The sequence below is a fragment of the Alosa pseudoharengus genome, unplaced genomic scaffold, assembly GCF_046254945.1.
Source record: "Alosa pseudoharengus isolate Yale_2024_CS ecotype anadromous, Long Island Sound unplaced genomic scaffold, YU_APseudo_1.1 YU_APseudo_1.1_scf_10, whole genome shotgun sequence".
In the NCBI taxonomy this organism is placed as follows: Eukaryota; Metazoa; Chordata; class Actinopteri; order Clupeiformes; family Clupeidae; genus Alosa; species Alosa pseudoharengus.
The window spans coordinates 29,938,301-29,963,300 of NW_027468565.1; the positions used below are offsets into that span (position 1 = coordinate 29,938,301).

Genomic DNA, 25,000 nt, shown 5'->3' on the forward strand with positions numbered 1-25,000 from the left:
ACCTCTAAGAAGTCTGAGGAGGAGCCGTGTGTTGCGGTGAAGATCGCTCACACCCAAGGTAGGAACATCCATAGAGACACTAACCCTCCTCAAACACTCAATGTCCTTATCACTCCTACTGTAATCCTCCAGTTTGTGGCTGTCCTTCACATTACCTGGGTGGTGGTAGTGTAGTGGTTAAGGAGCCAGACTAGCGTGCAGTAGCCTGAAAATTGTGGATTCAATTCCTGGCTTCCATCGATGTGTCATTGAGCAAGGCACTTAACCCCAAGTTGCTCTGGGGGCAATGTAATCTTTTGTACTATAGTTGATATATCTAAGTCACTTTGGACAACAGTGTCTGCTAAATGAATAAACGTGCCTGCCTCTTTAACAATCTTCTTCAGCGCATTGACTGCAGAATCCTTATATGTCTATTTATATTTCTTATCTGTCTATGGCAAAGACTCTCTATACCTGTATATACTCTTCTTGTAGAATATGTTGTCACAAAGTGAGATATAATCTCTGGAAAGCTAGGAAACTGCTACACAAAATAAGCTAAATTAGCATGGTTTGTTACATTATCCCATCTTTTGTGTGTGTGTGTGTGTAGTAGGTAAATACACATCCATATCCTCATCTATGTCCTTGTTCATTTGTATTTAGGTGTGCAAACATGCTTCAGTGTGTGTGTGTGTATGTGCAAGCACTTAATGCATACACATGTATGTTGAAAGTGTTATGTCAGACATACACACATTTTTTTCTTCTCCAGTTCGTGGGACTGATGACAATCTAGCCCACTTAAAATACTTACGCCACACTCAAAGTCCACTCGTATGCAATCTGTCAGTCTCAAAGGCCCACTGAATGTGACTCAGTGACAGACAAGATTGAATTCAGAGATTTCACAGAACTGACATGCATTGATGCATTGCTGTATTGATCTACAAGATCTCATTCACATAGTCAAGACTGCAGACTTGCATTCTCATTTTAGACTACACAGTAACTGTTGTCAGACATGTCCTCCACACTATTTGCAGATATTTGTCAAATGGATGTCCGACCCTTCAGGTGATGATGCGGACATTATGTGTGAACGACGCACATGAACATAATCTAGATAGATACTTTATTGATCTCCGCGTGGTTGAACACGCACATGAACAGAACTCTGCATGTTCTTCAGACATGAGCTCATTTACATAATGTCTGTCCGAAATACTAGGAGGGGAGTAATGTAAGAGCCGGCTAAGATCGGAGTTACAAATGTCGGGATATGTTGTTCAGATATACCGCCCAACCGCTTGATATCCGCAGAACATGCGGACTTACACCTGTGTCTGAAAGCAACTAATGAGTGCTGCTTGTGTTGGTTAATTAAATAATACAACACAAATCAGTTTTGTTCATCTGTTCTGTTTTACACATGAATGGCCACATAGCCAGCCGTAAAGACTACTAGACCGCTGTGGGACTCTATCAGCCTATCCTGCATTGCTACAAAATGCTCTGCGCTCGATGACTCTTTCTCAGTAGACATATACGTTGTTACTCTCATGGCACTAATTTGAATGGTGGGTGAAGTGTAAAGTCTTAAGTCTTCACTAATGTGAATTTGATAACTAGCCAAACAATTAGGTAAGTTAACATCATGGTCAAGACACTGCCGTGCAAACGTGAATAAGTCTGCGGAATGCTCCCACATGCCACACATAGCTATAGTTGCCTGCGTGAGAGCTTTGCCTGTTGGTAGACTTTGCATTGCATTTTCCCCACCATTTAAATGAGGGCTCTCAGTCATAATGACTTGTTGTTGGCCTTTGCCAGTGTCTGAGGTGATGTTAATGAATGGCTCCTGAATGGAGTGTGTCTTGTGCTGTGTGTGTGCTGTGTGTGTGTAGTGTAAGTGCAAGTGCAGGGGTGGAGTGGGTGGTCAGGTGTGAACGCCCTCAGGACCCGCTGGCTGGGCGCTGGATGAAACCTCTGAGAGGGTGGAGACAAACCGCAACGTAAGGCCACTTTCAGAACCCTGTGTAAAGGGAGGAGATAGGGAGGGGAGAGTCTCAGACAGAAAGAGAGAGAGAGAGAGAAAGAGAGAGAGAGAGAACTGTATTGTAATGTGTGGACAATACAATACACTGTTTTGTTTTGTGCTTTGGCAACACTGTACCTACAGTCATGCTAAAGCAACATTGAATTGAGAGAGAGACAGACAGACAGACAGACAGAGAGAGAGAGAGAGAGAGAGAGAGAGAGAGAGAGAGAGAGAGAGAGAGAGAGAGAGAGAGAGTCAGACCAGTTCAGCAGGTTCAGGGCAGCATTGCAGAGCTGACGGAGCCCTCACTAAGACAAACACAAGAATGTCATACCGATCAGTTCATACTGCTGATGGCACTAGTGTGTGTGAAAATATGTGTGTGTGTGTGTGTGTGTGTGTGTGTGTGTGTGTGTTTGTTTGTTTGTTTGTGGTTGTCTCAGTGACTCATTTTTTATGTTTTCTGTTTTATTAGAACTCAAATGTCTTTGCTCTCGGACTACAACATGTGTGTCTGTGTGTTTGTGTGTGTGTGTGTGTGTGTGTGTGTGTGTGTGTGCGTGCTTGCGTGCTTGTGTGTGCTTTGACGCATCGTAGCCAATAGCAACCACAGGAAACCGACCATCCCTGCATTGACTGCTATGTCATTCACAGCTTTGCTCAAATGCTCCGCTGATGGCTAAATATAAACACAATGTAGTCTGTTAGCAGCCACTTTCAAGGTCTAGCAGCAAATACATCAAGAAGTCGGACATGAGACATAGAAGGGGAAGAACTGAGAGAGAGAGAGAGAGAGAGAGAGAGAGAGAGAGAGAGAGAGAGAGAGAGAGAAATGAAGGATGGAGGAAGAGTACCTCTTTTCCGCTGGGCCTCTCCTAACCAGATTAAAGCAAATCAGATCTGCTTCAAGAGCGGGTGGAATTCAGTAAACACTTTAATGAAGTTTCACAGGAAGGTGTGTGTGTGTGTGTGTGTGTGTGTGTGTGTGTGTGTGTATGTGAGAGAGAGAATGTGCTTATATGTGTATATGTGACACAGAGAGAGAGAGAAAGAGAAAGCAATTTACATGCCACTGTGAATGTACATGTGTGAAGAATTAGCCTGTGTGTGTGTGTGTTTGTGTGTGTGTGTGTGTGTGTGTGTGTGTGTGTGTGTGTGTGTGTGTGTGTGTGTGTGTGTGTGTGTGTGTGTGTGTGTGTGAAGGCGATGTATACATGTGCAGTGATGTGGCCGTTATTTTAAATATAGCTTGTTTGTGTAAAACTCCAGGGCTGGATTCCTCAGTAGGTTTCATTTGTCTTATCTTACTGGCTTTGGATTTGTTTGGTTCATTACTAGGACTGTTTATTTTCTACTCACATTTGATTTGTTTTATTTCTCTTTTTGTGTGCCAGATTGCTGTAAGGGCACACACACACACACACAGACACACACAGACACACACACACACACACACACACACACACACACACACACACACACAGACACACACACATGCTTAGCTGTTCATGTGTCATTAACAGTGGAATGCTAATTGATTTCACTGGAGAAGTAGAAAATGCAGTACTAACACACACACACACACACACACACACACACACACACACACACACACTCATCACACACTTGCAATTGGCTTTTACAGTTAATTGCTTCATCAATTATCATTACTACCCTTAGGTCTTAGGCTCCTGTGCAGCTAGCCTTCACCACACACACACCCACACAACACATACTGTGACAGTGCTACTGAAGAGCTTTCACAACACAACAGACACACACACACACACACACTGTGACAGTGCTACTGAAGAGCGCACACAACATAACACATACACCCACCCACCCACGCACACGCACACACACACACACACACACACACACACACACACACACACACACACACACACACACACACACACACACACACACACAAACACACACACACACACACACACACACTGTGACAGTGCTACTGAAGAGCACACACAACACAACATATACTGTAGCACACAATTAAGAGACAAGGTCACTTCAGTGTGCAACTAAAGCATAATAACCCTCCAGAGAGAAGGTCACTTCAGCATGTGGTTGTGTTTGTGCTTCAGTGTGCGACAGGGTGTGTGCGTGAGAGAGAGAGAGAGAGAGAGAGAGAGAGAGAGAGAGAGAATACATGTGCAAACATGCTTCAGATTATTTTTTTTCGAATTAGGCAGTCTGCAGCTACTGTAATCCATGGTTCAATACAGATACTGCCGTAAATCAAAACGTTCTTTAAAAAAACGGGCCATTCATTTTGAAAGCAGAAGGAGAGCCGTCCCCGACTGGTCTCTCTGTCCTGGTCAACAGTGCAGACCTGAGACTTTGAGCTATTGTTCTGTCTGTGAGAGAATCCTGTCACACCTGTTTCCACAGACTCACAGGTACATTACACCACAGTCCGCACTGTGTGGCCAACTGCAGCTGTGTTGTGTGTGCGTATTTGTGTGTGTGTGTGTGTGTGTGTGTGTGTGTGTGTGTGTGTGTGTGTGTGTGCGTGCGTGTATGCGTGTGTGCACGCGTGTGAGTGTGAGTGTGTGTTTGTGTGTTTGTGTGTGTGTTTGTGTGTGTGTGTGTGTGTGTGTCTGTGTGTGTGTCTGTGTGTGTGTGTGTGTGTGTGTGTGTGTGTGTGTGTGTGTGTGTGTGTGTGTGTGTGTGTGTGCGTGCGTGTATGCGTGTGCACGCGTGTGAGTGTGAGTGTGTGTTTGTGTGTGTGTGTGTGTGTGTGTGTGTGTGTGTGTGTGTGTGTGTGTGTGTGTGTGTGTGTGTGTGTGTGTGTGTGTGTGTGTGTGTGCGCGCGCGGGTGAGGTGTATGAGCACGACACAGAGAGGAGGTTCCACTCAGCACTCAGTAGGTGGAGTGTGTGTCTTGTGGGCTTGCCTAGTCACAGGCACACGCTCTCCTTACCCTCCCATCCTCCACACTTATTCAGTCTGTCATCCTGCTCACACACATCTCTCAACACCTCTCTCCCTCTCTCCCTTCTTCTCACTGGACTGTATTGATTAAATCACATCACAGCAAACCGTGAGTTTCGTTTTTACACTTTTCCCTAGATGTGTTCTAGTCCACTTAGAAACTGTGTACTCTAACAAAAGCATTCACTGTGTGCCTTCTTTGTAACAGCTGTAGATCAAAACAACTGCTGGAGATACAGTATGTAACAGACAGAGATATTTTCTTCATTTTCTTGTTCTTTCTCATTTGTACTCATTCTTTATTTGATTCTAGTTATTGATTTGTTTTGTTGGTAAATGCTTGTAGAGGTACCCAGGCTGGGATAAGGTCTCTGCTGTATGTGATCCATGATCCATTTTTTTCCCAGCACACCCTCCTCTGATGGCTTTACTCTGTTGACTTGTCTTCACATGTTTGCCAGGGCATTTGGCGGGGTTGTGGTAGTAATTGTGACAGGGTTTTTTGGCAGTGCCTATAGCAGGGCTGTGGTCATGTTAGTGACCAGGTTGAGGTAGTTTTCCGCAGTCGGCCGGTTTTTGTGGCCAGGTTGTGTGACAGGTTATGTGTTTTTAGCTCCGTGTTGGACTTTGAGCGTGTAATGTCCCAAGGTAGCCTTTATCTGCATCACACCCAGCACCTCATCCACCGATATGAGTGGAACATGAAGGGCCATATCAATTCAAATGGACAGCCATATTTGCCCTCGTATATTCTGTAGGTATTTCCTCTTCTCTATCTAGCTCGACTTCAGCTTTCTCAGCTGGTCCATTTTGTATATTGCTGTGAAAAGATGTGATGAGCAAGAAATTATAATGTGTCGTCGCTAGGATTGTGAGGAGGGGTTCATGTTTGTTCCAGTCCATTGCACACTTAATTTAAATGAGGTTTGTACATCAGAAGCTAAGAGCTGAAGTGATGTGTTTATAGATACAATGCGTAGTGAAGACCTGGCTAAATGAAGACGTTGGGCCTGTATGTGTTTATCGATACAATGCATAGTAAAGACCTGGCTGAAGTTGATGAAGTTAGGCCTGTATATCATTCATGTGATGGACACATGCTTGACATTTTTGTACTGGGGTACACAGAAACACGCATACACGCGCACACACACACACACACACACACACACACACACACACACACACACACACACACACACACACACACACATACACACACACACAAACATACACAGAGTATGAAGGCACACCTGTTTCCAAAAGAGATAGCTGACAAGTTGTTCATTGAGCCTGACACACCTCAGTATCGGCCTACGTAATAAGACGTAAGAAACAATGGAGAGAATTAGAAAAAGAGAGAATTAGAGAGAGAGAGGGTGATAAGAGAGAAATGAATGAGGATACAGGAAAATGACCACATGAAATTTACAGACTGCATATGTGAAATGTACAGACTTTTTCCATGTGCTGTTGACTGCCCCCCACCCCCGCTTGATTTGGATTAGATGTATTATAGGTTTACCATATAGTTGGCTGTTTCTGCCCCATCTACTCATTTAGGTCTGTGAACACGCACAGCCCTGGGGCAAAGGTCCAGAGGTATATGTGTATACACACACCGGGGCTGGTGTGGCCAGATCGTGCATGCTTGGAGTGTTTATGAGTTGGGTGAAACTCAGAGTGTGACGTGTCGAAGGGCCACATCTCGATTGTTAGCTTTACCTGTCAAACTTTTAAAAGATGGACCCCAGCAGGCACGCATACACACATTACACACATTACACACATTACACAGATTCACAGAACTGAACTGGTGCAGTCAGATTCTGTATGTTCTGATTGCTGTCTGTTGACTAGGCTTTCCGTCTTACACCTAACATATCGGGTGTCTATCTATGTACAGTGTGTGTGTGTGTGTGTGTGTGTGTGTGTGTGTTTGTGTTTGTTTGTGTTTGTGAAATTGTGGTGATACATACTCGTTGTCTGGTGGTTGTTCACACATCTTTCTTGACCCCAGAGAACAACAGCATTTTTGTCACAATCTGCTTGCTCATCTTGCTTATCTGAATAGTTCAGCTATTTCTGCACTTCCCACGGCCTGAACTTATAGCAAAGGAAAGTTTTATATTTTTATCTTTAAACCCAAACAGTTAAACTACTAAATATTAACTCAAAATATTTACATATATATATATATATATATATATATATATATATATATATATATATATATATATATATATATATAACTAACTAATTAGAATTAGAATTAGAACTTGAAATGTTTAATGTATTTACTCAATCAATCTAAGCTAAAATAAATATTTGATCTTAGTACCGGTAACTCAGTTATTTATTGATAAGATGAAGGCAATTAAGTCAATATTATCAATTCAACAAAGTTCCCTATACATAAAATTATTTTGCAAACATATCTTGCATTTCTCACAACTGAACAATGGACAGTAGCAGATAGCACTTAAACTATTATATTACCTCAAAATATTTGAGGAAACTATCTAATTACCTTGAAATCTTTCATTTATTTACTCAATCCATAAGCTAATGGATGGTATGTGGACAATGGACCATAGCAGGCAGCAGTACATGGAAGTGACATCAGCAGGGACCACAGATGTGCAACACAGTTGGGCAATCAATTCTAAACCGTATGACATCTACAGGTGTCCAAATCAATGCTACTTGGCCAAATACCAAGACCAATTGAAAACACTTACAGTATAGTTAAGTTAGATGATTTCAAGGTTGTTGCAAAGGATCATGGGAATAGGTAACACTCAAGAACAGTAGAGTCATTAGTAGACTCTTTAAATGATGTAATTTGGAATTAGTAAACAAGTAATTGTTATGAATTAGTTTTTTTTTTCAATAATTAGGTTGTGTTAAGTCATTATTTTGCGTTAGTTTGGGTTTTCAGTGCAGATAATGCTGATGGATGGAAGTGAGATGAACAATGCTGGCAATGCTGATGTTTCCTCTACCAGCTGAGCTGCAAGAATATTGGAACACCAGCAGTTGTGAGCTCAGTAAGCCAGTGGAGAGTTCAGAGTAAAAGGCCTTGCAGTTTAATGGCCATAATAAAAACAGAGTTATGTTGTATATGTTAGGAGCAGTGCACTGTGCTCTAATGGCAGACCAGAGGTCTGGACTCCAGTTTAACAGTTCTTCTAGTTGATAGATTATGTGTGAATTATTGACCATAAGCTCTGAAGTAGTTTAGTGTCTGAACTAAATGTGGGAACTATTAGTGCAGACTGCCATGAGGAGTACAGTCTTTTGGGTGGAGAGCATGTGCAATGGGTGATGATGATGATGATGATGAGGGAGTCATAAAAACGAAACACATGGAGGGATATCTATCTATCATGGTGTGTGTGTGTGTGTGTGTGTGTGTGTGTGTGTGTGTGGTAAGATATCACACACAGCATCTCAAACTTGCCCCTACACCAACATACACCCGTGAGATCAGAAACCACACACTTGCCACATCTTTTGCTATATGCACCTTGTGCTATATGCATGCAGGGCCAGTTCTTCAAAATGATTTTGTTTTTCCTGAACATGCAGATGTGGTCAACCTCAGTCTCTTTCCCAATACTGAGGGGGTACAGTAATTCTCATGCCAGTGATGCAAGAGGAGCTGAAGTGAACGTGAACTGAACTGAACCGAACCCAGGCAAACTGACAGAGAAACAATCAGACAGAGAGAGACAGAGCGAGAGAGCAGGAGGATGCATATTAATGCACCTTAAGCGTGCATGTCCCTGCAGTGTAAGTAGCTTTGCAAAAGGTGAGAGAGAGAGAGAGAGAGAGATGGAGTGAGAGAGAAAGAGATGGAGAGAGAGAGATATGGAGAGAGAGATAGAGTGAGAGAGAGAGAGAGATGGAGTGAGAGAGAAAGAGATTGAGAGAGAGAGAGATATGGAGAGAGAGAGATGGAGTGAGTGAGAGAGAGAGGTGGAGTGAGAGAGAAAGAGATGGAGAGAGAGAGATATGGAGAGAGATAGAGTGAGAGAGAGATGGAGTGAGAGAGAGATGGAGTGAGACGCCCCAGTGAGAGATGGAGAGGCTGTGCTCTGACTCCTCTGAGGTAGACTCCCCTCTGCGTGTCCTCGCTGTCCTCTGCAAAGTGCACCAGAGTGCTCGAGAGGTTGCCACTGGACTGGAGCTGACATCTCTCTCTACCTCTGTTTTTTCTGTCTCTCATTCACACTCTTTCTGCAACTCTTCCTCTGCCGGTGTCTTTCTTGACAGCGTGCAGTTTTTCTGTTGGTTTGCTTTTAGAAGAGGGTAATGATTGATACATTCCTTAACTGCAGTGTTCAGGTTTGATGGTCAGCATAACTGTATTTGTATTTGCCTGAGGATGGTGTGTGTGTGTGTGCATGTGTGCGCGTGTGTGTGTGTGTGTGTATGTGTACTGTGTGTGTGTGTGTGTGTGTGTGTGCACATGTGTGTGTGTGTGTGTGTGCGTCTGCTTGTGTGCTTGTGTGTGTGTGTGCTTTTGCGCGCTTCTGTGTGTGCTTGTCTGCGTGTGTGTGTGTGTGTGTGTGTATATGCGCGGATGCGCGCATGCTTGTGTGCCTCTGTGTGTATGTGTACTGTGTGTGTGTGTGTGTGTGTGTGTGTGTGTGTGTGTGTGTGTGTGTGTGTGTGTGTGTGTGTATGTGTGTGTGCACATGTGTGTGTGTGTGTGTGTGTGTGTTGGTGTGCGCACATGTGTGTGCGTATCAGTTGAAGGACACAGTATTCATTCAGCACAGCAGGATGACCTTAGGTAAACTCCTGTTATTGCACAGTTAGATATTCCCCTCTCTTTCTTCTCTCCCTCCTTCTCTCTTCCTCTCCCTCCTTCTCTCTTCCTCTCCCTCCTTCTCTCTTCCTCTCCCTCCTTCTCTCTTTTCTTGAGGCGGGGGGGCGTGGAGCCATCATGAAAGATTGAAAGAAGTCTTTCTGTGTTGCTCTATTTTCAGTCTTCTGCACAGCATGGCAGTGTGTGTGTGTGTGTATGTGTGTATGTGTGTGTGTGTGTGTAGGGAAAGAATGCAGGAAGTGCAAATCCCACTGGACGGCAGCGCTGTTGTTTATTGTTGGTCAGCTGGCATCGGACAGACACACATGGCAACCAGAACCGGGCCAGAACTGAGCCAGACCCAGGCCAGGTCAGACCCAGAGTAGGCTCTGCCATTTGAGACTCTGCCCACCAGGGCCAGAGATACCCAGTTTCGTTCTGCTGGCTGATTTTCCGAGTGTCCCAGCCCAACCACCTGTTGGTGCGTGGACAGACTGGTGCTCGGAGGGCCAGTGGAGAACATCTGCAGGAGCCTCCTTTTGGCCTCTGGCCTGACAAGGGGAAGGGAACACACACATCTAACTGGGACTTAATGTGAGAATCTTAGAAATCAGATTTTAGGTTTTTTTCCCTTAACAGACACATTAAACTGGGACTTAATACGGACTTTCGCACTGAATGACTTTGTAGTTCCGTGGCTAAGCGCATAGAAGATTCCTTGACAAAGACAGTGAAGTTTGGTTCCAGATGGTTCTGAGGCACCAGCAGCCTCTGGTCCCTGATATGATAAGATACGATACAATAAGATACGATACAATATGATACGATACAATATGATACGATACAATACGATACAATGCGATACGATACAATATGATATGATGCGATATGATGCTCTACGATATGGCACAGTATATCCAGAGACTTTCTTATGAGGAGTCACAGCACTCAAAAAATCCTCCATAGAAATGCATGGGGTTAGTTTGTAACACCAAGGTGGCAGTTGTCTACACATATGCCGCCCCTTCTGCTGCAAAAAAGTCGACATTTGAATACATTGTGTCAATCATGTGGTGTGTTGTGAATACATCGTGCCAATCATGTGTTGTGATCTCTAGATGCCCGATAAGTAATCGGCAAAAAGCATTACAATATGGCCGCCGAGTGGAGGGACTTGCCTAAAAGGACTTTGGTATATCTTATTGTCCCACAGGGAAATTTGTCTTTGACTCGTATGCAACTAAAACTGCATTCAGACTGCAAGAGCCTAGTGACAAGAGACCATGTAATGCTACTGTAAATCAGCGATTAGAGCCAAAATAACTACCAGGGATGCGAAACGTAACGATGAGCAATGAACTAATCACAGAGGCCTTACACCCCTCCACTGGCTCTGCATCAGAACCTATGGCTGTGGTTTGTCCGTGGGCACAAGGCCGGAAACCAAGTGCTGCAGATAACCAAAGCATATGGGTATATCCTTTACCAACCCCACGATCACCAGTGACATTGAAGGGCCTGGCTCCGGCTGGTGTCCGAAGCCTCCTGCTGCCTGCCAAGCCTAATCCTCCTGCAGTCAGCGCTGACTGAGCCTCTCCAAGTGGACTTACTTTGGACAGGATCTGCCACCGATCTGCCTCTGTTCCTCCAAATCTGCTCCGGATCAGAGGGAGCCGCTGCCCTGCACTGTCCTGATGTCCCTGTAAAACCTGCTCAATCACGGTGGAACAGAAAACGTGACAAAAGCGAGAGGCAGCAAATCTCTGTTGGCTTGCGAACTGGAAAAATTAAACTTCGATCAGGCCAATCACATCGTGTATAGAGTCGGTAGGCGGGCTTAACATAATGATGGCAGAGTTGCGACGGTTCGGCGTGAATTTCCTGCTACTTGAAAACAAAGAAGATGGATGTTGCTTTTGGCGAACAGCGTGACACGAAGCTTTTTTTTAATTGGCAAAAATTTGAACAACTAGCCAACTAGCTTCGCTGGTGGGAAAACGCATGGGACTCATGAGTTGTAGCGCTATCCTATTGCGTGCAGAGGGAATTTGAAAGAAAACCATTTATCCCGCCCCTCGGACTAAGCACTGCGAATGGTGAGTCCCCAGACCCTACATCTTGATCTCTGGTCGTCTGGCTCATCAGGCTACTGCAAGGGCATTCAACCATTGAGGTCTTCCTGTTCTGATCTTCCTCTTGCAGTTGTTGCTCTGCTTATTGACATGACTGTGGGGTTGTGTGTGACTGTTCTGTGTACGACTGTGATGCGTCTGTTTCTGGCCTCGTCAGCCAGTCATCACCTCTGTGCTTATGTGTGTGTGTGTGTGTGTGTGTGTGTGTGTGTGTGTGTGTGTGTGTGTGTGTGTGTGTGTGTGTGTTTGTTTGTTTGTTTGTTTGTGTGTGTGTGTGTGTGTGTGTGTTTGTATGTATGTATGTTTCTGATCTCGTCAGCCTGTCATCACTTTTGTCTTTCGCCGCCCTTATTTCCCTGTTCATGGGTGATTGTATCAGTCTGTGACTCGGTCTGTCTTTGGTCTGTCTAAATCTGTCCTTCTCTCTCTGCTGGACCCACCAGCTTTCAGTTTGACACTAACTCCCTGTTCCTTACAGCCATGGCTGGACAAGCCTAAGGCAGTTGGTTAGGTATGCTGGCCTTCTTCAAGAGGCCTTCTTCTTTACCAGCCTGCTAGATATTCTGTGTGTGTGTGTGCGTGTGTTGTGTGTGTGGGGGGGTTTGTGGGTGTGTGTGTGTGTGTGTGTGTGTGTGTGTGTGTGTGTGAGAGAGAGCTTTCACTGCTAATGAGCCTTCTCTACAAATGGTACAGCCCTAAACCTTAGACAGTTTCTCTCATTCTGTACACACACACACACACATACACACACACACACGCACACACACACACACACACACACAGATTACTGAACATCGGTATATTTACATTCCGTCAGCTGTAAGTGCGTTGCATAACTGTGGTGATATACTAAGGACACACACACACACACACACCGCTCTCCCCACCCCTCTTCTATCAAAGGTCGGACGTCTGCAAAGGGTCGTGGGAGTTTGGTCCCATGCTTATTTTAAGCGGGTTGTTTAGTCCAGCGGTAGCAACGTGAGTGCTCCTTTAAAAGGCCACTCTAAATCTGTGAGTGCTCCTTTAAAAGGCCCCTCTAAATCTGTGGAACAATTTGCTTTTGCCTTTTTAAGTGTCTCTAGTCCACTGTGTCTCCTAAATGGGTCTCTTGTGTCAGGTTAAATTGGGAATTCGAAAATAGATGGCTAATCCAAAGGGGTACTTTCCCTCGGCTTGCTGTGGGATAATTTTGATTAAAGTCGTTTCCCGCGTCCCATTCTCTCAGTGTCCAAGGACATGGTGAGGTTTAGGAAGCATTTCTAATATTTTCATTTCTAGATACCCTACTCGTTAGGGTGTCTGTGATATTAGGTGCATATATTCATTACCAAACTGTGTGTGTGGTGGGTGGATTGCATTCAAAGCATTCAAATAAAAATGTGTATATGTAAAACTTAATTTAAATAAATGTGAATATGTAAAACCTAATTCAAACTCTTGATAGTCGTGTTTGCATTCCCGGGTGATTTTCCACAGAGTGTAGTCTTTTCATATTCTGAGTGTGTGAGGGAGTGTGTGTTTTGAATCTGCAGAGATATGCTACAGTGCTGTTTTTCAGTGTTGTTTTTCATCAGAGGAAGTTGAGTCATTCTCGTGGCGTCAAGGCCATCGGGGAGTCAGCAGGGTTAGACTGCGGGCTCTCTCACATGTGGACGGTGTAATGTGCTCAGGTCATGTGACTCCACTGGCCAGTCATAGTGTGAACTAATCCTAAAGGAATCATGTGCAAGAACTTTCTGTATAGTTTTGTCAGTGTGTCTGTGGGTGTGTGATTTTAAGTGCACATGTTTTTGTGTTAATTTGTATGTATGAGAGGATGTAAGATGCACTCAGATATGTGGAATTATCACATATCACAGGCACGCACACACACACACACACACACACACACAGACATGCATGACGAGCATGGGTACAAGAGGGAAACCCTTTGTTTTTGTCAGGTGTGAGGAAATGGTTTGTGTGTGTGTGTGTGTGTGTGTGTGTGTGTGTGTGTGTGTGTGTGTGTGTGTGTGTGTGTGTATGTGTGTGTGTGTGTGTGTGTGTGTGTGTGTGTGTGTGTGCGCGCATGTTAACCCGTCAATGAAACTATGTATGTACTATTCTCTGTGTTGTAAAGCTGCTGTAAGAGTAAGATGCACTGAGTAAGATGCACTGAGTAAGATGCACTGAGTAAGATGCACTGAGTAAGATAGATGCACTGAGTAAGCATGCACTGAGTAAGATGCACTGAGTAAGATGCACTGAGTAAGATGCGCTGAGTAAGCATGCACTGAGTAAGATGCACTGAGTAAGATGCACTGAGTAAGATACACTGATTAAGTATGCCAACGGATGGAGCAAAGTATGTGACACATGGTCTGGATGACCATGTGACTGCCTGTGTGTTTGAGAGAGGCACAAGAGAGTGAGAGAACATGTATATACTGTATATACTGTACTGTACTGTAAAGAATTAAGAGACCACTGCACATTTTCACACAAGTCATTCTACGTTTGTATTCAAATTAGTGGTCTCTTAATTTTGAATATGACCGTTAACTTATTTGAATGTCACTCAGTAACCGTAGGATGACATCAGAAAAATGTGCAGTGGTCTCTGTTAACTAATTTGAATGTCACTCAGTAACCGTAGGATGACATCAGAAAAATGTGCAGTGGTCTCTTATGTGACCATACGTATAAACATCTATGTCCAGTATGTATAGCATATATGAGTTGTACTCACACAGACTTGTGTGAGTACTTGTGGTAATGGACACTTCAATATCAGTAATCAGAGGGCTTTCAAGAGCTTAACTGAAGCTCAAATATTTACGTTTACATCTAACATCTACCTGTGAGACTTTGTGTGTGTGTGTGTGTGCGTGTGTGTGTGTGTGTGTGTGTGTGTGTGTGTGTGTGTGTGTGTTTCGAGTTGGAGAATGGGATGATTTGATCACCTTGGAAGGGTCAGTGATGGGTCATGAGACTGTTTGTTTTGAGACTGAACTACTGTAGTTCACCTGAGTTCATCTGTGTGTGTGTGTGTGTGTTTGTGTGTGTGTGTGTGTGTGCGTGTATGTGTGTAAGTGTGCCTGTGTGTGCATGTGGTTCGGTGTATAGTCCTGACATAGAGAATCATATGGTAATGTTTTTCAAAATTATTTGGGCTGAAACTAGTGGAAGAAATTGTTTTCATTTCATCATTTCCTTGCCCATTCCACAATTGTGTTTTTTTGTCTGCACAGCATTTCTGTTTAGTGTGCATGACTCAAGACTAAACAGAGGCTCTGTGAGGTGGAATTCCTCATATGTGGGACAGATTTGCCCTCCCTGCTTTCTTTCCTCTCGTTCTCTTTATCTATTTTTTATCCTTTCATCTCTTTCTCTCATGATCTCTCTCTCTCTCTCTTTGTCTTTCTCTCTCCCCTTCTCTCTATCTGTCTCTCACTAGTCCCATCCCATGTCTCATGTTGCTCTCCCTCTCCTCACTGTTTGATTTATAACGGCATCAACAGTATTTTACAAAACTGCTGAAATATATATATATCTCATATGTGAAACAGACTGTTGGATTATCTTGGTTTCCTGGGGCCACTTGGACTTTCTACACACAGTTCTTCTCCTCCTTCTCCTCCTCTCCCTCCTCCTCCTCCTCCTCCTTCTCCTGGTATTTACTTTTAGGATTGGTACTACTTTTTGGCCATTCAGCACAGACTGTCTGAAGGTATTCCTCTGGGATGGCTAATTAAATCTCTCTGGGATGGCTAATAAAATCTTTCTCTCCATCCCTCTCTCTCTCCCTCTCTCTCTCTCCATCCCCCCTTTCTCTCTCCCTCTCTCTCTCCACCCCCCCCCCTCCTCTCTCTCCAGCAGTGGGCAGTGAGAGTGTGGGTCAGGTGAGCAACAGCAGGAAAAGCAGCACCAGCAGCAGTGATCAGAGTCAGGGGGTCAATGGAAGCAGGTCAGGCCGCCGGCCTCTTCTACAGCCCAAACCACAAGGTATGTACACACACACACACACACAAACACACACACACACACACACACACACACACACACACACACACACACACACACACACTTGCACACAACTGATCACATACTGTAGCATAAGGTTAATGATTTGACATTGTAATAACTTTGTGTGTCTGTATGTGTACAAGCTTGTGTATATATATCTGTGTTTGCGTGTGTGCATGCACATACCTTGTGGTCATAAGGGTCTCACAACCCTTATGAGCCCAGTCTTATGTACATTTTAGAGGTAGAGAGCAAGTCTCCATGTTAGAGTGCTGCCACCCTTTGACTATTCATGTACACTGCAGGGAAGACATTTCAGCTTGAAATCTACTGGGTTGAAAATGCCCATCAGACCAAGAAGAGAGCACAAAACATTGATATATATATATATATATATATATATATATATATATAATAAAATATTGGAGAACCCTTTTGCAATTATGTAAGCACATCACCAAAAAACAATACAACTGATCTCAGCTGGTATTCTGTCTATAATGGAGTGGAATGGAAATTTGTGTGTGACCCCAAACTTTTGAACGGCAGTGTATATGTATATATAGGTTCATACTTAAGCTTTCATAAAGTTCCACCTTTTGAGCTGTTAATACATCAAAATATCAAATCACCCCATATATTAACGCAATTCCTTTCATGGTTGGCATCTGTTTGTCCCAGACAAATTACAGCAGTACGATAGTTCAAATCATTAACATTTCCTTCATAATTAAATTAACGTTTCTGTTAGTGTTAGTAGATATATTATAGTCACATTATGGCATGCAACAGTGTTTGCATTTACTCTCTCATTCTCACTCTCTCTGCGTCCCTCTCTCCCTTTATATCCGTAGTGCCTCCTAAGCCAGCCCATCTGCAGAGTCCGGTGACGACTCCCACACACCCCCTGAACCGGACCCCACTGGCCAGATCTCAGATGGAGGACCGAGGAGGAGGAGCAGGAGCAGGAAGAGGAGCAGGAGGAGCAGGAGGAGGTGCGGCAGGGAGAGGGCGAGTAGCAGGAAACGGGACAGGAGTTGGAACAGGAGGGGCAGGTGCAAAGGGCAGAGTGCTGGACCTCATCAGCCGCTTCGAGGAGGGCAGGTAACAGTCGCATCATATTCACTCTCTCTCTCTATCTCTCTCTGTGTGTGTGTGTGTGTGTGTGTGTGTGTGTGTGTGTGTGTGTGTGTGTGTGTGTGTGAGAAGAGTTGTTTCTGTAGGGGTTAGGTGTGTTTGAGAGGAGTTGTTTCTGTAGGGGTTAGGTGTGTTTGAGAGGAGTCGTTTTTGTTGGGGTTAGGTGTGTTTGAGAGGAGTCGTTTTTGTTGGGGTTAGGTGTGTTTGAGAGGAGTCATTTTTGTCGGGGTTAGGTGTGTTTGAGAGGAGTTGTTTCTGTAGGGGTTAGGTGTGTTTGAGAGGAGTCATCCCTGATGTCATGAGACAGGATGGAGGGTGGAGCTGTGCGTAGCAGGTCATTGATGTCAGAACTGAGTCACTGCTGGCCATGTGTGACATAAGCCATGTTTACATGGACACTTCTATTCCGATTAAAAACGGAATAACGGCTCAATCGGAATAAAAATTGTCATATAAACACCTTAATCGGAATTAAAATTCCTGATCCGATCAGAATGAAAGAGGTGGTGTAGTCCGCTCCTATTCCGAATAAACACCCATGTATATGGTCATTCGGATTCACTGTATCTTTTCAAGGAAAAGTAGGCAACAACGGCTATTCCGATCAAAGATTCTAAAGCGCTTGAGAGCACCTGATCGGAATAGAACGTACCCAATGTAAACAGACGGCACAAATTTTTCGGAATAGTTTAATCGGATCAACAAAAAAAACTGTCCATGTAAACGTGGCTATAGACATATGGGAGTTGAGAGATGGAAGGTGTTCACTGTTCATGTTTTATAAACAGCAGCCATAGAAAGCTCGTCTATGACAGGGAGGCTACACTCAGTGGCCTGAGGCGATCGTAGTTCTTTAAACTGTTTAAGCTCCCTCTACGTCTGCTGTCTCAAAGCAGTACTTTGACCTCCCATGTGTGAGGCTGAGCACAGTTGTGTTTGTAGGGCAACTAGTCTGGCAACTGTCTGGTCAGTTATCAGTCAATGTGTGCCAAATGGGATCACTGGTTTTATTGATGATTGGAGTTTTCACAACAGTGCAGTTGTGTGACAGGCTTGTGCTTTGGTTTTTATTTGTGTGTGTGTGTGTGTGTGTGTGTGTGTGTGTGTGTGTGTGTGTGTGTGTGTGTGTGTGTGTATGTGTGTGTGTGTGTGTGTGTGTGTGTGTGTGTGTGTGTGTAATCCATTGAAAAGAGAGTACATTTTGCTGTTTTGTGGAAGTTAATCTCTGTGCTTTTAAATCTCTAAAGAAAAAAACTCCACACCAAATCATTATATATTGAGACAAATTCAACACCAGTGCTAAGATAAGTTTACGGAGCTAAACAGAAAACATTCCTGGATTTTCAATCATGTTTTTCTCAATGCACTTGAACCTTGTATATTCTCAGATTCCTCCATCCTCAAAGCCTGTGTGTTTCCACTCAGAGCAGAGAGCTTGTCTCCTCAGGTTTGGTCTTGATGATCTGGAAGTAAGTGTCTTCCATGTGTTGATGCTAATGTTCGTTTTGTTTAAGTGAAACAAAATGGGCAATCTTGGGGCATCTTGGGACAAGCTGCTGTAACAACAAGCATAAACAAGTATTTTTCATGCGCAAGAAAGATGGAACAAGAATAAGACAGAGGTCCCATAAAAGAGGGACAAAAAAGAAAGAAAGAATGTGAATAAAGACAGAAAGAGAGAGAGAGAGTGAAAAGAAGGGAGAAAAAAGAGAGAATGAATGCGTGAATAAAACAAAGAAAGCAGAAGTTGGCAAGCCACCTCCCACACCGCTCTGGTCAGTTGGCTCGGAGGAGGCAAGCCACCTCCCACACCGCTCTGGTCAGTTGGCTCGGAGGAGGCAAGCCACCTCCCACACCGCTCTGGTCAGTTGGCTCGGAGGAGGCAAGCCACCTCCCACACCGCTCTGGTCAGTTGGCTCGGAGGAGGCAAGCCACCTCCCACACCGCTCTGGTCAGTTGGCTCGGAGGAGGCAAGCCACCTCCCACACCGCTCTGGTCAGTTGGCTCGGAGGAGGCAAGCCACCTCCCACACCGCTCTGGTCAGTTGGCTCGGAGGAGGCTTTGTACACAGGATGGGGAGGATTACTGCAGGTCTCTCTCTCTCTCTCTCACACACACACACACACACACACAGAAAGGGAGTGAGGGAGAAAGCGAGCGCGTGAGTGAGAGCAAGAGAGAGAGAGAGAGAAAGAGAGAGAGAGAGAGACTAATCAGACTAAGCAGTAGGAACTCACAGGCAGGCAGGCTGGCAAACAGCACAAGGATGTGGGAGAGAGTTCAGCGCGCTCCACTGAGGCACAAGCACAAGAGGTGAGCTCCAGAGTGACCATCGCTCACCCTCCATCTACACCGAGCTCTCACACAGCAGACCGCGGGGAACCCACCTCTTAACTATAGATTAACTACGGTCCATATAGATTAACTACTGCATGCACATGGGCTACTGCACTCACAGGACTCAGGTGGTTACACAGTGGCTTTGATTGTGAGCATAAGCGTCCAGGTTGGTGTTATTTGTTGGATTATTTGTTGGATTATTTGTTTCTGCTGCGTTGTCTTGTGAGCGCAGTAAGTGGAGTACAGAGTATTGTGCGTGGAGGAGTATTATTCAGAAAGGCTTCTTGTGCCTCAGCATTCTTTTCTTACCACAGCTCTTGTGAAGGGACGTCATGTCAAATTTTATAGTAGTTTTTTAATGGTGTGTATCAACAGTTGTTTTGTAATATAAAGTATTTGTAATAGTATATTTCCTCTCTGCTTATCGGCATGACGACATTCGTGATGGTTTACTAATCCTAATCTCATCTAATATTAGTAAGTGTTTTTTTTCCTTCGAGGGTTTTGTCTGTTTTAAGCAGGAACAGAATTGAAACAATGCTTCTCTTATGCTGAAGTGTATGTGCGGGCAGTTGGCTCTCTATTAGTGATCCAGGGCAACAGAATGTGTGTGTGTGTGTGTGTGTGTGTGTGTGTGTGTGTGTGTGTGTGTGTGTGTGTGTGTGTGTGTGTGTGTGTGTGTGTGTGTGTGTGTGTGTGTGTGTGTGTGTGTTTGATACACAGTCTTGTGCAGATCGAGGGTAGACTCAGCTGTTGTGCCTATTGTGTGGTCTGTCTGGCTGTATATTGTGTCAGGAGAGCGATTGCTGAGAAGCGAGTTCTCTGTGTCAAAGTGACTGAAGGTGTGATTGTGTCTGTGTATAGGCCAATACATCAGCCTCACACTCAACCATAACATTGCTCTGTAGTTAGAAACATACTTTGTTCCCTGTCCTGTGCTGTCACAGTGATATTATAGTGCAATGCTCAGACATCCGAAGCGGTCTCTGTGAAGGTTACCATGAAATGGTGTCATTGATTGATTAATAATGACTTGATTGATTGTCTTCCATGTGAAAATTTTAACAGGGTTACTGTAAAACTGTCACTGATTAATGAGTTTTATTAATTAGCTTCTCTATATTAAACAACATAGAATAATCCATTTGATCAAGAGTCTTATTCAACAAACTTTGGAGCGTGTATTGAGATTTTAGCAAGCTAATAAGCTTCCTCAAACAAGAACATCAGCCGGAAAATTCCAGTGCTGTAAATTTATATTCTGAAGCCAAGATTGACATTCCAATGAGAACCCTTCAGGCACTAAACTTCTGCTACTAAGTCGCTGCTTCATGATGATTTGGCAGACACAAGCATATCAAATATCCTGTGAGCTAGTTAGTCCTAGTCTGTTGACGGACTGAAGGTATAAGTGCTATAAGTTTCCTGTTGGCAGGAACCGGAGGAGGAACTCCACATCTTTACCCGTTTCCACTTCCCAACACTTGTGCCAGCTGAGGGTGACACATTATGTACAGTAGCAAGGAGCAGAGAGTCTCCCACTGAACGCTCTCATTGTTCTGTCATTTCAGACTGAGGCGGCTTACACACACGTACACATGCACGGTCATACACACTATACCCCCCCATGTCACACACACACACACAAACACACACACACACGCTTACGTACACACACACACACACACACGTACACACACAAAATCACACTCGCACACATACACACACACACACACACACACACACATACTCACACATGTACGGTCACTATACCCCCTCATGTCCATCCTGTTTGTTATGTGAGGAGATGAGGAGTGTGTGTTTGTGTATTTACAAGTCAGTGAGTTCCTGTATAAGTGCAGATGTGTTACGAGACAGTCAAGCTTGTCATCTTTGCATATCTAATGTGTACTGTATGTGTGTGTGTGTGTCAGACTTATTCAGAAGGAACTACATAAAAAGCGCACAACGTTGTAGATTGGTGACTTGATCCAGTACCTGATCATTAACTCTTGAACATTCACACACACACACACACACACCCATAGACAGGAAGACCTGTCTGACCCTAAAGACAGGTGGAGTATAGCCCGGGAAGCAGCTGCAGGATGTGTATGTGTGTGTGTGTGTGTGTGTGTGTGTGTGTGTGTGTGTGTGTGTGTGTGTGTGTGTGTGTGTGTGTGTGTGTCTGTGTAAGATAAAGAGAGTGGAGGAGAGATTGGTAATGATAATTTACTGGTAAAAGTTTGTAATGAAGAGACAACTGTTTCATGTCTGTTATATTGCAGAAACTTGCTTGTGTGTGTTTGTGTGTGTGTGTGTGTGTGTGTATGTGTGTGTGTGTGTGTTGCTTTGTTTCACCTATCCCACTTGTGGTAGACTTGCTTGTGTGTGTGTGTGTGTGTGTGTGTGTGTGTGTTGCTTTGTTTCACCTATCCCACTTGTGGTAGACTTGCTTGTGTGTGTGTGTGTGTGTGTGTGTGTGTGTGTGTGTGTGAGTGTGTGTGAGTTGCTTTGTTTTACCTATCCTTGTGGTAGACTTGCTTGTGTGTGAGATGTGAGATGTATGCGTGTGGGTATGGGTATGTAGTATGTGGATAAGTTGTATGTTATATGTCTGTGTGTGTGTGTGTGTGGGGGCATGTAGAAGTGGGCCATGATGGTTCCCACAGGATCTACAGTAGCACTGGTGTCCTACCTTTCCTTTCTCTCTACCCTCCTCTCCTCTCCTTTCTCCTCTATATCTCATCTGCCCTCTCCCTCTCTCTCTAATCTATATCTCATCTCTTCACCTGACTCTCTTTTCTCTCCTTCCTGTCATTCTCTCTTCCTCTTTCTCACACACCCACACTCACACGCCTCTACTGACCCAGGTCTCCTCACACACACACACACACACACACACACACACACACACACACACACACACACACACACACACACACACACACCATGCTCTGCAGTAAGCCCAGAGTGTCTCTCTCCTCTCTGATTGGTTTAGTTATTTTTCCCAGCTGCCCTCTAACGTCTCTCTCTCTCTCTCTCTCTCTCTCTCTCTCTCTCTCTCTCTCTCTCGCCTCCTCAGTAACACAGACGGTAATAACAAGGTGAGCCCCAGTGGCTCCCCCCTCAAGCAGATCAGCCGGTCGGCCAACTGCAGCCCGTTGCACAAGGGAACTGGACCTCCTCCTCTGCCCAAGGAAGGGGGCTCGGTGCCAGTCACGCCGCTCCACAATGCCCCCAAGCCCCCCAAAGCTGCTGCCAACGGTCTGCCAGCGCGCATGGACGGCGGGGGAGCACACACAGCGGTCATGGTGAACGGAGACGCGGGGGATGACAGCCAGGAGACGGACGGCAGCGTCCTCGACACACTCGCCGCACACACACCGCACGAGGCAGAGGAGCAGAGAGGAGAGAGGAAGGAAGAGGAGCAGCAGGAGCAGGAGGAGGAGGAGGGAGCGAGGGACCAAAGCGACGAAGGAGAGCAGCAACATGAAGCCAGAGATGACACCACAACCATGGATAGAAAGGTAGAGGTGTGTGTGTGTGTGTGTGTGTGTGTGTGTTAAAATATTTTGTGACTGTCTCCTTGAGTCAGAGGTTTATTTTTATCTTGTATACCTCACAGATATATTTCAACTGGTTGCATGACACACTTTCTCTCTCTCTCTCTCTCTCTCTCTCTCTCTCTCTCTCTTTCTCTCTCTCTCTTTCAATTCAATTCAATTCAATTCAAAGTTGCTTTAGCATGCCTGTGTGGGAACAGTGTTGCCAAAGCTATTGTTACATACATTCCCTCTCTGTCAGTCTTCCTACAGAGTGATAGAACCTTTGGCGCTACTTGTCTATGTTTACTTATACCAGATACCATAGATATTTCTGACTGTGTGTCTAAATATGTGTGTGTGTGTGTGTGTGTGTGTGTGTGTGTGTGTGTGTGTGTGTGTGTGTGTGTGAGAGAGAGAGAGAGAGTGAGTGAGAGAGAGAGAGGGACAGAGGAAGAGAGGCAGAGAGAAATGGAGAGAAAAGGAGAATGATAGATAGAGGGAGAGGGATAGAAAGACATTGATATTTGACACCTCTTCCCTTTGGAGCCCCACCACTGAGGTCAGAGCTATGGGTCAGAGCAGGCTGCTGCTAACATTAGCATGGTGCTAGAGAATATAACCAACCTGCTGCTAACATTAGCATGCTGCTAGAGAATATAACCAACCTGCTGCTAACATTAGCATGCTGCTAGAGAATATAACCAACCTGCTGCTAACATTAGCATGCTGCTAGAGAACATAACCAACCAACATTTTAGCACACTGCTCAATAACATAACCATAGACCTGCTGCTGGACTCTACACACACAGGAGGCTTCTACTGGGGATTGGGATGGGGGATAGAGGGGAGGGGTTGTGGTTGATATCACACATGTAGGTGTGTATGCCCCAACTCCTCTGTCTGTTTGTGTGTGTGTGTGTGTGAGTGAGTGAGTGTGTGTGTGTGTGTGTGTGTTAGCTGAGTAGACACCCCTGTGATCCTGAAGGAAACAGTGAGGTTATTCACATCAGCACAGTGAGAGTTGCTGCCTCAGCACATAAACACACACACACACACACACACACACACACACAGACACAAAACACACACACTCTCTCTCTCTCTCTCTCTCTGTCTCACTTTCTCTCATTTGCACATAAACCTACACACATTCTATTCTCTCCCTCGTTCATGTACGCACAAACACATATTCTCTCTCTCACACAGACACACACACACACACACACACAGTAGATGTGATACCCAGCAGCCAACTTTAGCAAAGGCTTGTGCATGTGTGTGTGTGCGCGCATGTGTGTGTGTCTGTGTGTGTGTGTGTGTGTGTGTGTGAATGAATGCTCTGATGTTTGTTAATATACAGAAGAGCAGCTGCATATCTTGATGATGGGAAAATAGTTTTGTGATGACAAGAACAAAACAAACACATGCATTTACACCACACATAAACACACATACACACTCTAATCATGCACTTACACACTTTCATTCAGCTGTCCTCAACAGTCAGACTTTGTTATACAACAGCAGCTGATACACACTAGTTTAGTGTGTGTAATAAGTGATAGCCTACACACAGGCATGTGCACACACACACACACACACAGACACACACACACACACACACACACACACACACACACACACACACACACACACACACGCGCACACACACACACACACACACACACACACACACACACACTTGCTTACCTCCATATTTTTTGTGATCATCCAGTTTTACTTACCTGTGTGTAAGTGTGTGTGTGTGTACGTGCATGCTTTGGATGTGTGTGGGTGTGTCTGCATGTGTCTGCGTGTGGAGTGATATAGCGAAGGTGTGGGACTTTTAGATGAGGCCCAAGAGCCCTTTTCTGATGATGAGGAAGAGCGTGGTCAGACATGGTGTCACACACACACACACACACACACACACACACACACACACACACACACACACACACACACACACACACAATGTGTGTGCTCCTCTCCCTATTTCTCTTACCCTCACACACAGAGCTGCATTATACCAGCAG

At 44.7% G+C, this 25,000-nt stretch overlaps 1 protein-coding gene across 7 annotated transcripts in view; it reads left to right on the top strand.

The window, feature by feature from the left end:
• The window catches only part of fgd4a (FYVE, RhoGEF and PH domain containing 4a), a 69,120-nt gene that overhangs the window by 33,022 nt on the left and 11,098 nt on the right, over positions 1-25,000 (top strand). For 4 of the 7 annotated variants that reach the window (XM_076269489.1, XM_076269458.1, XM_076269481.1 and 1 more), the window contains exons 2-5: positions 1-58; positions 15,788-15,916; positions 16,792-17,041; positions 22,500-22,944. The exon at positions 1-58 is cut by the window's left edge and continues 26 nt beyond it. In XM_076269489.1, coding sequence (XP_076125604.1) covers positions 1-58; positions 15,788-15,916; positions 16,792-17,041; positions 22,500-22,944 — 882 coding nt within the window. Of the gene's footprint in view, positions 59-5,002; positions 5,091-15,787; positions 15,917-16,791; positions 17,042-22,499; positions 22,945-25,000 lie in introns of those variants that run through there. The other 3 variants (XM_076269466.1, XM_076269498.1, XM_076269508.1) reach the window with 3 other exon arrangements.